We start from the raw sequence: 13,541 nt of genomic DNA, 5'->3' as shown, positions 1-13,541 counted from the left end.
ACATTATCATTGAAAAAGTCTTACTATAAGTTGTGTCGATAAAAGAGAATTTGATCGATATACTATCGATATAAGTTAGAATAGAAATCTGTAGTATCGACGAATGGTAAATAATGTTATTAAGAATCGAGACTTGTTTTATCGCCATTAATCTACATATTAAACATTACTTTGTAATCGTACACGTATCTAATCTATAACTAATTATTAACCTATATATCAACAACTTAATTTTCATACCTTCTCTATATAGATATATAAATGTTATGTAACTATTGTTACCGTAATCAAATTGATTGAGATAATGTTTAAAAAATCATCTTACTTCGTCTATAATCAAGGTAGAATCATCACAATTTTATTGTGCTGCAAGACATACAGTCAAATACAGAGATATATAATTAACACTATGAGAAAAAATCTTTGGATATATAACAAGTTTTCATTACAATAAAATATTTTTTTGCAAATGTTTTAAATACCATGTGTTTATAACAGTGCCAATCACGCTTGATATTTCTCAGATCAATCATATTACGAGTATATTCATACCCTTTACAGAATCGTGTGTATGTGTGTGTGTGTCTGTGTGTGTAAAGGATGTTAAGTTAAATATATTTAGTTATGTTTTCCGTACAAAATAATTAATATGTTAGAATTAGTTAAAATATTTTACATTTTATATAATGGTAAATGAATATTTTCAATATATTTTATTTGTTAAGCAACATAAACTTTCTTAGTACGGAAAGAACAGAGAGTACTGTTTTATAATACATATAAAACATTTTGCATATATATATATATAAAGCATGTATACATACATATATATCCTGCGTAAACAGTAACATAAGTAAATATCCTTAAGCGTATGCGTATATGTAGTAGAAGTTTTAATATTTTTTTATATAGAAAAAGATGTTAGTGTAAAATAAAAGATTTTGTTGATAAATTATTTTCTTAGGCTTTATATAAATAAATTGCTATCTTATCAAAGAAATTTTGCATTCTTTGTAAATAAGCAACTACGTATTTTTTCTTTCTCATATCTCTACATGTGATTATATCTGTTTTGTTTATACTCCGTCATAAGATCAGTTTATATAAACATAAAATCTTATAACAATAATATAACGAAAATTATAGCATATAGCAATTAGTAACACTAATTATAGAACAATTAAGTACAATATATAAATACAATTCACAGTAATAGTTTGAAGTATTATAATAAATTGTTTCACTTTCGTGTATGTGTATCCTTTGTGTGTGCACACATGAGAGTGCATGTATGTAGATACATATATAGATCAGATTCATAATAATGTAATAATAATACATTTCATAATAATGAATTATTTGATGAAATAACTCCACCACCATCTATCTGCTTAGCGATTTATGTACAATACATACATTCCTTTTCATTCTTTCTCAATATAAATTAGTGAAAAAATAATGCTGCTTTGGCCATGATCTATCCATTGGTAATTACTACCTATATTTTCATTGCTAATGTCTACAATTTTGAATGTGTTTTTTATTTGAAATTTCTTAAATGGTCAAAAAATTCTAATCACACGCAGAGAGTCAATTCTTCTAACTGCACAGATTTAAAAGTGTCTTTATGCAAATAAACTATCAGACACTTATCATAGCATAATCTAATTACTTAATAATTCATTATTTTTTTTTCGTCATTTCATTATTTATTAATAGCATTGAATAGCATTAATACTTTTAAATATTATTACTAAGTTAATATTATTTGTATATATATATTAAGCAATTACTTATTCAATAAATGTTGACTCCGTTATTCGTTCTGCCAATATTTTTCTTATTATTTTTTTCTACTATATTTTTCATTTGAATTTATACAATATAGAAGTACTTACATGTGTTCGACATTACAAAAATTAAGCACCTCTGACTTTGGTATGAAAAAAAATATATTTTGTAAACAGCTTTTCATACTACCAACACTTTGCTCTAGGCAATAATTTTCTAAAAATGTATTTCGTTGAAATACATGAAAGTTAATTCAATTTTATTAAGTCGTACAAAAAGAAACTGGAATGCAATATTTAAGAGTGCTAATATTCAAAATGCATATGAAAATAAGAAGTGCAAACGCCAAAAAAAAAAAGACATTCATGGAATGTACGAGTTGTTTCGAGTAAATTACTGAATGAATAATAATTAATGAATAAATCTTTATAGAATTTCACTTTAGAACAAAATCTAAAAACATTTTGCTAATGGTGAAACAATAATATCATTTTCATAAATAAAATGTTACAATCTATTATTTTTTTAAATAAAACTATATTATTTACTTGTAGCGAAATTTTCTAAGAAATTAAATAATTATCCCAAAACTACATATTGTCATATTAGATTTTTTCAAGTATTTTTTCAAGTATTTCACATTGTTACTTGAAATGCAATAAAAGATCTACACTGTATGAAAACATGTTCACTTAATATGTATATTCTTTATATAACTTGCTTATTTCAAATAGTCAATCAAATCAATTTGAGTAAATTACTGTACAATTATTCCAGCTCGAACGTTAAGCTAGTAAATATTTAAAGAAAATATACTTATCGTTATATCTATGATACAATATATTTTTCTATGAAATTATACTGTAATAAATTAATATTTACGTTGCAACAAATAAGCAATAATCTGTACAACTAGTATGTGAAAATTAAATCTAAGGACGGAAAACAGAAAACATTAAACCTAATCAGATGTTCAATTCCAATGAAGTAAAATATTCAAGTTCAGTGTAATTATTAAGTGTTACATTATATCCGATAGATGTGCTAAATATGAAAAATTTCTTGAACATTTTTTTGTTACTAGACACCATCCTATATTACTCTCTATTATCTATATTAATTTGAAAATTTCCATCACAATAGAATAGAACTTAAAAGACATACCTAAACCACCCATTGTGCAAACATTCTTCTTAGAAAATTAATGTCGAATTATTTGTATCTTGGACTGTCCGGCGGTGTAGGCTGTGTATTTGTTCTCTGCTTTGGCCCGCTTTTGAAAGACATCTTTTTAACAGGTCTTGGTGAAATTCCATGCAAAGCAGTATTTTCCTGAGCATCACTACTGAACCATACTCTGCTTCCATCAGAAGCTATAATCAACATGAACACAAATACTATTTCTCACATTTTTTATTTTACACATCAATTTAGAATAGAAACTAGAAAGTATAATAAAAAACGAATATTAGCTTAATTATCTATAGAAAGATAAATGAGAAAAGAACTATAAACGAATAAGTTAACAAAAAGAAAAAGAAAAGAAAAATCCATTTAATATTTATTTTCTTCATTTATTCATTCTATACGTTTTTTATAAATATTTTCTTATACTTTCTATTACAAAAGTAAGGAGGAATAATAGTGCGATATGGAAGATTAATACAGACCAGAGAAAAAAGAAAGAAACAGAGCACAAAAAACTTTTTTAATACTGATGAAATCACGCATGATTAAGTAAACGGCATGAAAATAAAGAGAACTTATTAAAGTATAAATTTAAATATGGTATTTATGAAATTATAGATAATTTTCAAAGAGAAAGAGAGGGGGAGAGGTAAAGAGAGAGAGGAAGAGAGAAAGAGATAGAGGAGAGAGATAGGGGGGGGGGGGAGAGAAAGATAATAACATTAGATAAAAGGGAGATCAGATAACTGTTTTATATAATACTGGAAGACAGCACAGAAATAATATTTAACTAATAATACTACCTTGTTGGATGGTGTTACAAGGTGGATGGGGGTTAGTGGACTGAATTAGTCACCTCTATTTGCACGAGTATCATTGCTTGTTGCCGAAGTACTGCGTAGACCAGAACGACCCTGATGCGAATCTATAAGTGCCGCCGCAAGGTTTGACGATGCTGTGGATTGCACGCTTGTTGTAGATCCTGATAGTATGATATTAATAATAATAATAACAAATCAAAATAATTGCCACTTTTCATGCTGTGTAATATTAATATGAAACTAATATTCTTTCTTTTCTCAAAATCATCATAATGCTATCATGAGGCTATTGATAATAATAATAATAATAATAATAGCAATAATAATAATAACAATAATAATAATAACAATAATAATAATAACAATAACAATAATAATAATAATAATAATAATAATAATAATAATAATAATAATAATAATAATAAAAAATGATTTTTACGCGATAAAATAAAAACTAACCAGATACAGAAGACGTTCCACTGAATGGACTTGCTGGTTGTACCGGAGAATAGACATTTGCAGTGAACTCTTCAAAAGTTGTAGATTCTTTATGATTCCTCATTACAGTATCGATAGATCGTGCCCGTTCCTCGTAACTATAATATTTAATATTATTTTTATAGTATATACATTTCATGGAATAATATATTATTAATAGCGAACATACTAATGTTGATATAATGTAAGTGTTGATCTCTTGGCTCTACTCGCAGCTAAAGCTGTGGTTCTAACCAAACCAGGGAGAACTTTGTCTTCAACAATACATTCATCAAACAATGGACCAAAAAATGGTATTTCTGGTTTTCTAGAAATTTGTATTCTATATAACTTATTGTGCAATGGATAAATAACTATTAAAACATCACAAAATTCGGTCGGTATGATATCTCTACGATAATCTCTCCAATGTTCTGACCAAACGATATGAACTTCGTCGTTGCCAAGATGTCGTGTCTGAAAGTAAATTTAATACAATGTAACACCAATTCCCATCTCTTCTATCAATAAATATTTGTAATGTCGTAATATGTAGAAATTACACACCTTTTGTAATAAACTTTCTGGACTATCGGATGGCATTCTTGTTGCTACATGAAAGAGAACTTCGGTGAAAGATGTTGCAAAATAAGGTGCAGTTACACCAGATGCTTTTCCAGGCACAAGACCCCCAAGAAAACCTGTATGTGATTCGAGTTCAACTTCCCAAGCTAACCTGGCTACAAAATTTTCATACTCCTTACTAGCTGCGACATTGCTTAATATGGAGTTTTTATCTTCTTGTCCCTGACTAACATAGATCACTGCGATCTTATGTGTCTCTCTAGAACGTTGACTATCAAGATTTCGTAATTCACGTAGAAGTTTTTCATTTTTAGTAAGCAAATGTAACTTTCTCCGTTGTTCCCAACCAGACAGGCCCAAATGAGAAAATAGAAGTCGGCAGTGATGAAACGGTGCTGGTGGTTGGCGGCACGTTGGTGGACTAATTGGTGTCGCACACATACTAAAAGGACATGCATAACAAAGTTACATTCCAACCAACAGTAACATTATATAATCTAAATGATCATTCTTTCTAATTTAATATAATAAATATATTAACCTAATATGTTGACTCCAATTATTAAGATGTTCTTGCTCTGCATTTCGTTGATTTAAAATAGTTGCAATAGTTTCACTTTCAAGATACAATCCATGCGGTGGATTAGCAGGTGCATTTAATGCTATCTCCGGATTACATAAAACTTCAGGACTCGTATGTCCTATATATTGAAGAAGCTAAACATTCAAAGTTATAATCTGTTTCATGACACATGAAAGTAAAAAATTATAATGTATTGGATATATATGTATATACAGAGTATACTTACATCATCTAAATTGTCCATATCACTTGCACCGTTTGCAAATGTTGGCAAAATATGAGGCTCGCGATGCCTTATAGTGTGTCTCGAAGCGCAGCTCTGCTGCGTTATAACACTATTCAATTCTTCCTTATGAGATTTTATATCCCAATCAACTAAAATTTATATCTAATAAATATAAAAACGATACACATAAAATGAATACAACAAAAAGCTTACCTGATTTTGCAAACGGTGTTTGAAATTCGTCGTCAATAAAGGGTTGACTGTACAAAATGGAACTATCCCAAGATGCTTTCCCTGCTAAATCTCGTAATAAAACTCTTACTAAAGAAGGAGCTGTCGTTAAGCCAGCTGTAACACCTCCTCCGGGTGCATCAAGTGCAGCTAATTCAACAAGAGACATTATAATTGAATTGGAAAGCATTAATAATTGTATATTTGGTGCTTGAAAGATTGCAGAAGAAAGCTCGTCTCCTTCAATTCCTGGTACATCATCCAATTCAACAACTAACGACGAAAGACGAGCTGCACCAATACCCATTGGAAAATGACCCAGATGATTGATCAAATGCATCATTACCTGTCAAACGAATTCATTTTTACATATAAATTGCTCTCAAATAAATACATATGTACATACATACATATGCATATATAAATACTATGTTTACCATTTTCGCTGCAAGCTGAACCGAATGAACGTTACCACGATGAGGAGACTTTGCGCATACTTCATCCGTTAAGTTATCTAAGGTAATGTCGGGATCAAAATCTTCATCTTCATCTTGGTGACATTTATTAGTTTTTGGTGGATCTTTTCCTCCTTTATTTTGTGCTATGTTATCTAAAACCTAATTATATATAGAAAGTTAATGAAATCTACAAAATATTAAATGTACAATTTTTTATATTAATTGTGTTCGTTACTAACTGTGAATAATGTCATTAAAAGTGGTTTTCCCTGATATATACGTAACAATACAGTTGGACCCAAATTCATAGCCCATTCTCCTAAACAAAATATCATTGATATAGTTAATGGGCCACGCCTTTCTCGTAGAGTCATACGTCCAAGTGTCTCTGAAAGAACCTGTAAAATTTTAAATGTAGTATTAAATACAGTCATTTTTACATACAAGTAATATATTCGATATAGTGATCATACATGTGTAATTTTGCATGGCACATTAGGATATAACTCCAATAAAGTGTCTGCCTTGTCGCACAAAAGTAAAAGGGAATCGCATGCTACCTGAGCAACTGTCACATGTGTAGCCTGAAAAATATATAATAAAAACATTATGTGATCTTTTATTCTGAAAAACGATTAACACAAAACATTAGTAATATATAGAAAATAAGCTACCAAGTATTTATACAATAAATTGGATATTCAACTAATAAACACATAAAATACAAAATTTCTGTGCAATGCACCATGCAAAGATGACAACATCCTGAAAAACGTAATCAGTCAACAGAGAAATACTGGAACATCACACAATAAGACCACAATTGTATGTCCTTATATATATAAAAGAAAACTACCTGATCTACTAAAGGAAAATAGAAACCAGTCTTGTACCGCTTGATCCCTTGCATCTGCTGTCAATCAGACTCGATGGAACAGATATCTACTTACACGTTATTATCTTATGTCTACTATAATTAATGTATATATTACTAATAAATTTATGTAAAAACATTCTTTATACGTTCCTTCTTCTCTATCAGGCAAAGTATATTGTTTGAATATCCATTTGCAAGCAACTAAGATCTGAATAATTACTTCTAGCACATGCATAAATAATGACAATAAAGTTTAAAATCTATATAAATCTATTTCACCACCATACAAAGTTTATATTTGATTAAAAGAAAAAGCTATTAACTCACCCTAAGTGCAAGAAGAAGAACAGTAACAGCCTCTGGAATTCGTGGATGTTGATTTTTACAAGATAATTCTCTGTACGCAAACATGGCTATGCTAGAAAGGGCTAAACATCTTGCTATGCCAGTTGGTTCGCGTCTACAGCTTCTCAAAAGAATATTCACTACATGTTCCTACAAATTTAACTGTATTATATATTTTAAATGATCGTCATAAAATTTTCAAAATAAATTCGAATACCTTTGCATCGGGGCATACTATTGTTAGAATATCAGATCCATTTGGTTGCAGCACAGGCAATTTAGCTATTGTTGCAGGTAATGATAATAACGAACCGATTATAGAGACAGCTTCCGTTCTGGGTGCCTAAATAATAATAATTATTATTATTTATATCTACAATATATACGTGTGTATCATATGTAATATATAGTACCTCGACATCTTGACTACTTAGTATTACATTAGCGGCATGTATATAATCCAAAATAAGAAGACTAGAACCAGGTAGATTTAAACTAAATAATCGAGGCCCAGTATATTTGACTAATACATGGAGTACTTTACTATCGTTGCTAGCAATCCCATTATGAACAGCACGATAAAAAAGATTCAAATGCTGTTTCGGTAAATTTATATCCAAAGGTTGGACAGTTAAAAGACATATAAGGCGATATGCGGCTAATTTGCCTACTTCATATTGAGCTGGTAACTGTATTGCCTAAAATAAGGAATGCTTATATTAATGAAAATATACTTATAAAAATATTTATACACGTCTGTTGTACGTATAAATATACCTTAAAACACCATGGAGCTATAACTGTTAGAGGTGGAATAAGTTCTGGAGCAGGAGGTGTTACTTGATTATCTCCAGAGACACCTTGATTTAAACGAATCTATGAAAATTAAAATACCTATTTGTACAAAATGATTGTTGTTGTTAGCTTTAAAAAAAAAGGGAAGGCAAAGGAAAGTGAAAGTGTACCTTTATAAGAGTTTGTGTAAGTTGTACGAGATAATCCATAACTTGACCATGTAATATTGGATCTTGAATATTATTTACATCTCCCAAAGCAGATAACATTCGCCTCCATAATACGACAGCAACATCTGGCAACCATCCTCGTACTCCTCCACCTGCCATAACAGATCTTCTTTCTGTTATATCATTTGTATCTGTAAAATATAAAATCATATAAATATTATTACCTCCAAGAGATATTATTTTTGCTCTTCTTATTTTTGATTTTCCTATAATGGATAATAAATAAATTAATGCATAGTAAGCCAAGTGATTAAAATTCGAATCAGCATAATGCAATCTAGCTCCTATCTTGTAATAATGTAAAAAATGTAATGCTATCTTGACTGATGAAATATAAATCTAAGATTTGTTTAATGAAAACCTTGCTGTACTCTAATAAACAAAAATGTATGTTTAATGTAGACAACATATAATGAGAAGGAAAGTACATACCAATACTGCTGCCATCAATGTTCTCTATTTGTATTGGACTATCTTTATTGCTGTCAACGCCACTGCTTGGTGTTGGAGAGGGACAACGTGGAGATGGTGGTTCACTATCAACTATGACAATGCTATCCAATGATTTAGCACGTCTGTTTGGTAGCATTTTTCCAGTTATTGATGATGTAGGACCACTTGATAGTAATCGTGCCATATCTTGCTCTATAGATAGGGGAAGTACTGCACGCGAGGAAATTATTTACACTTAATACAAAAGCCACAGACACTATGAAGGTTATTGATATCGTAATAGACTGTATATCTGCTACTCCAACTCAGGAACAGTTTGTATATAAATAATGATGAATAAATTGAAATTAAAAAGGAATACACAAATGTGAATCATTATGAAAAATGTCTACTAATAACAGAAATAAAATGGCATGATGTCTGACACAAAAATAGTTATTTTTAACTTAGTGTGAGTAGTAAAGCAACAAAAGTGTAAAGTTATAAATAAATTGCACACAGTATCAGTAACATAGATGGCACTACTAACAGGAGAACATGAAATTTGAACTTTATAAACAAAAATCACTCAACACAATTATTTGTATTATTAATTTTTTAACTCACCAGGAACCCCAGTATGTACAGTATGAGTACGACTTCTGTGAAACTTCGTACGAGCTTTTCCATTATAAATAGTGTTATCGCTTGCACTGCGTGGTAATAATCGACCTTTTCTTAAATCTCGTAATGGATGGTCTATTACAATCAATATAATATTATTAACAATTATTGTTCATAAAGAACACATCAATATAATCGAAAAATTTGCAAATGAAATTGTACCTGTTACATTTTCTTTTGATGTAGTATTACTCTCTTGATCAATACTTCCTTTACATGGTGGCTGAACACTTCCTATCGATGCAGCACGACTTCCAACTCCACGACGTCTTTTTGTTTTTTGTTCACTTAATCTATCTAATGGTAGATCATTTAAATCTAAGTTATATACATGCCTTGCGAGTACTCGTGTTAAAGTATCCAATGTTTTTGCCCATTCTCGAATTAATTCTTCCCATTGTGTCAAAGAAGATAGTACTTCTAGAAACTGATCCCAAAGATGGGTAGATATGACCACATTTAAATTGGCTTTTATCCAAGTAACAATCAAAGTTTGAAATATAGCAGGTGCTAATTTGCCACCAATTGTTTCATGGTGTTTGCGGCGAGATGAATTTTCACTCAGTACTAACGACGTAATTTGAAGCAGTACTCTAAGCAATTGCTCCCACGTTGCAGGCTCCAATCTTGAATGCATGACAACATATCGATAAACATTCAAAACTCGTTTACAACTATCAGTTTGTTCTTCTATTAAAGCTGCAGTTGAATTTAAACCTGAATATTCAAGGAAAAAAACGTGTGATGCTTGTGTAATAAATACTTGCAGTACATTTTGTAATCCTGCTCTTATAAACAAATTTTCCCTATGTATAGCACCTAAATATGAATCATTTCTCAATCTAGGTTGTCGATAATTTTCGGATGGACTTTTATCTGTCTCATTAGATTCTTTTTTCAGACTATCGTCATAGTCTCGTTCTTTATGTCCATCCAAAGGTTCTAACATAAATGGAGGTAATTCATTCATTTGTATCCAATCCTTATATACAGCTATAGCTTTCCTTATTGCTCCTGCATGACTGAAATCTAAGAGAAATGCTTGTCTATAAAGTTCATGAACAAAATTAACATTATCTCTATTTCCATAGAGAACTTCTCTGACTAAAGTAACAGCTGATATAGTGTTATCTTCTTGATTTTGATTATCATGTTGAGAGAGTGTAGATTCAGGTGAAAGTAAATTCGAATCACTCGAATGTTGTGTAACTGAAACGCGACGCAGTTCTGACTCTGGATTTTCTTCATTGGGTGTTGTGCTTTGTGGGAGATGTGTAAAAAGACTATCTTTTCTTGCAACATGAGTAAAGTTCGCAATCCATTTGATTAATGCGACTTTACAGAGAACGTAATTATTCTGACTTTGATTAGTTGGTTTTCTCACTGTAGGCAATTCTAAATTAGGCTTATATAAAGAAAAATTGTCATCAAATTCTGGACATATATAACGGAGGTAAGTTGCTTTAAAGCGTTCTAATAAAAATTGAAATGTCTTGTGCTGCCTCGTTGTTTTATCTCTCCATTCTATTTTGACTACCTGTGTCACCATGAACTCCAATAATGCTTCTAAAAATCTAACAGTCTCATTGTCTAATGGCTTTTCTCCTCCTTGCGGAGGTAAAATAGGTCCACCATCTACCTGACTTATTGGACCCTGATTTGAACCATTATCATGAAAAATACTCTGTATCACTTGTGCATCATAAAAGTCTCTTTTCTCTTTCTCATCAGATGTGCTTGTTCTCGTTGATTTATCTTTTTTGTTATCAATTTTACGTTCACACTTATAGTGCAAAGACTGTGGTGGTGGAAAGCCTGGGACCAAACAGGCAAACATTTGATGGATATGTTCAGGAGCATTTTCACCCAGTGCTTGGTACCATAAAATAAAATACCTAAAACGTACATACATCCATACATATATACACACATACATACATACATGTATACATACATGCATATATACATCATATATATATATATATATATATATATATATATATATATATCTGCTTTACAATATTATCTTATATTTGTACATAATCTTTATAAAGTTTTTACCTTATGGCCTGCCTACGAAGTTTCCAACTATTTCCAGGGTGTAATAACTTTTGTAGAATTCTTGCAAGACTATGACATTGCCATCGTCTATTTAAAAGTTCAGGAAGAAGAGTTAAAACTTTTTCTAGTAGGTGTAATACTTGTTCTAATTCCTCTCTATGTGCCTTGTGTACTAAAAATAAAGTTTAACATTTGTTATTCAGAATTCATATAGTTTATTACTATTTCATTGAAAAACTATATATATGTTTATTGATATAATGACAAAAAATAATATCATTTCTAATATTTAACTTACCAATATGAAAAGAAAGTTCTGTCAGCATAGGAGGAAAAAATTATGTTTGACACAATTAATATATAGAAATTATAATTATTGTAATATGTAAGTACAATCAAATAAGACTTAATATATTGCTATTTAATGAAATAATTTAATTCAATCTTACCACGCTGTCGTAGATTGGCCTCAGCAGATACAAAGCAGTCGTATAATATAAAATAAACATGACTAAAATTCCCTTCAAAAAAGCCTTTCGCTTCATCCGTATCCACATTTTCTAAAAAAAAAAAAGAACATATAACTTAATGTTAACTTTATTATATTCTGAATCTTTGACAGACGTTATATTTATAGCAATGATATATGTTACAAAGTGGTCTAAAAATATTTTAACCAGTTCTGGAATTCCTGTACAGATGAGTATACAATATTATCTGTATATAATGAAAGTGTAATTTTAGCTGGAAGTGGAGGCCACTATGAGTTGGTCGATGTGGTCATGTGGTTTTGTGATTAGATACCAACTACTTGCAACGTAATATAATTAAAATGTATCACAACTATGTATTATATTTTTTTTATTTTGAATAAACACCAAAACCAATCAGGATTATAGGAATCTGATTAATACATAGTACAACATTATATAAATATAATAAATGTTTGGATAATGACAATCGCTGTAATTTGATATATTTCTTATATAAAATGTATGCATATTCTATTGATTGGAAAAGTAAATGATATAAAAGTCCTAATAATAGATAACTGATATAATACAGTAAGTTTTAATAAATATTCATTTGTTATCGAGTAAAACTTAATAAATGCTAAGAATATTCGCCCACTCCTTTTCTCTCTGTCTCTCTCTTTTTCTCTATCTATCTATCTATCTCTATCTACTTACCTACTCATGTATCTACCTACTACTATCTAACTACATATTTGTCTGACTGTCTTATTTCTATTCATTCATCTCTCTCACTCTCTCTTTCTCCCACACTTACTAAAGAGACAAGTAAATTTTGAGGTATGACCTAAACAGTGACATAAGCAAAGTTCGACGTTCGAAGATATTGAAAGCTCACCTAGAACAATTTTAAGATGTTTAAATCGGGTCGCACTGTCCTTTTTAACATCCTGAACTTTGAGTGTTGACTTTTTGACGTCTACATGAAGTTTTTTACCGAACATGGTTCAATGCGAGCCGTAGCCGGCCGCGGATGCAGAAAATACCATTGAGGGTAAACGAGCAAATCCTCATCGATAAAGATCCAACTAACTATACACTCTCACCATCTCGAAACCTCGAAAAAGCGCGGCACCTCTATCACGAAACGCCGTCACGACTTTTACGAATACGTATAACTATCATCAGATGTACGTAGCGGCCATCTTGATGTCCACGGCGCGCACTCTTCATAACCTGTCGGGGCAATGACATCATACTTTAGTCGTGTCAATATTTTTCACT

The 13,541-nt window shown here is 30.4% G+C and overlaps 1 protein-coding gene across 6 annotated transcripts; it reads right to left on the bottom strand.

Annotated features, from left to right (window-relative positions):
- Positions 1-336: 336 nt before the first annotated feature.
- LOC127072055 (probable Rho GTPase-activating protein CG5521) lies at positions 337-13,493 on the bottom strand. Of its 6 annotated transcripts, none has more exons than XM_051012105.1 (23): positions 13,156-13,493; positions 12,234-12,344; positions 12,083-12,100; positions 11,785-11,956; positions 9,886-11,618; positions 9,667-9,798; positions 9,040-9,270; positions 8,548-8,738; positions 8,360-8,458; positions 7,996-8,280; positions 7,800-7,925; positions 7,565-7,732; positions 6,834-6,944; positions 6,600-6,758; positions 6,340-6,519; positions 5,885-6,248; positions 5,672-5,820; positions 5,404-5,579; positions 4,845-5,304; positions 4,468-4,754; positions 4,260-4,396; positions 3,836-3,961; positions 337-3,164 (listed from the first exon to the last, which is right to left on the bottom strand). In XM_051012105.1, the coding sequence occupies exons 1-23, from the start codon at positions 13,259-13,261 to the stop codon at positions 3,004-3,006; spliced, it is 5,682 nt and encodes a 1,893-aa protein (XP_050868062.1). In that variant the 5' UTR covers positions 13,262-13,493; the 3' UTR covers positions 337-3,003. The 6 variants fall into 6 exon arrangements, with proteins under 6 accessions (XP_050868062.1, XP_050868066.1, XP_050868065.1 ...); XM_051012109.1 differs by having other exon boundaries at positions 3,836-3,934; XM_051012108.1 differs by having other exon boundaries at positions 9,040-9,252.
- Positions 13,494-13,541: the final 48 nt, after the last annotated feature.

The sequence above is a fragment of the Vespula vulgaris genome, chromosome 24, assembly GCF_905475345.1.
Source record: "Vespula vulgaris chromosome 24, iyVesVulg1.1, whole genome shotgun sequence".
Taxonomy (NCBI): Eukaryota; Metazoa; Arthropoda; class Insecta; order Hymenoptera; family Vespidae; genus Vespula; species Vespula vulgaris.
This window is presented reverse-complemented; position numbering and strand designations above follow the sequence as displayed.

Bases quoted from the DNA above. Each gene is read 5' to 3' on its own strand.
- LOC127072055 (XM_051012105.1), bottom strand. From the start codon at position 13,261: ATGTTCGGTAAAAAACTTCATGTAGACGTCAAAAAGTCAACACTCAAA. The intron at 6,249-6,339 runs GTAAACATAGTA...TTCGTTTGACAG, and splicing joins TTCAGCTTGCAGCGAAAATG to GTAATGATGCATTTGATCAA. The intron at 5,580-5,671 runs GTAAGTATACTC...TTGAATGTTTAG, and splicing joins ATATGGACAATTTAGATGAT to CTTCTTCAATATATAGGACA.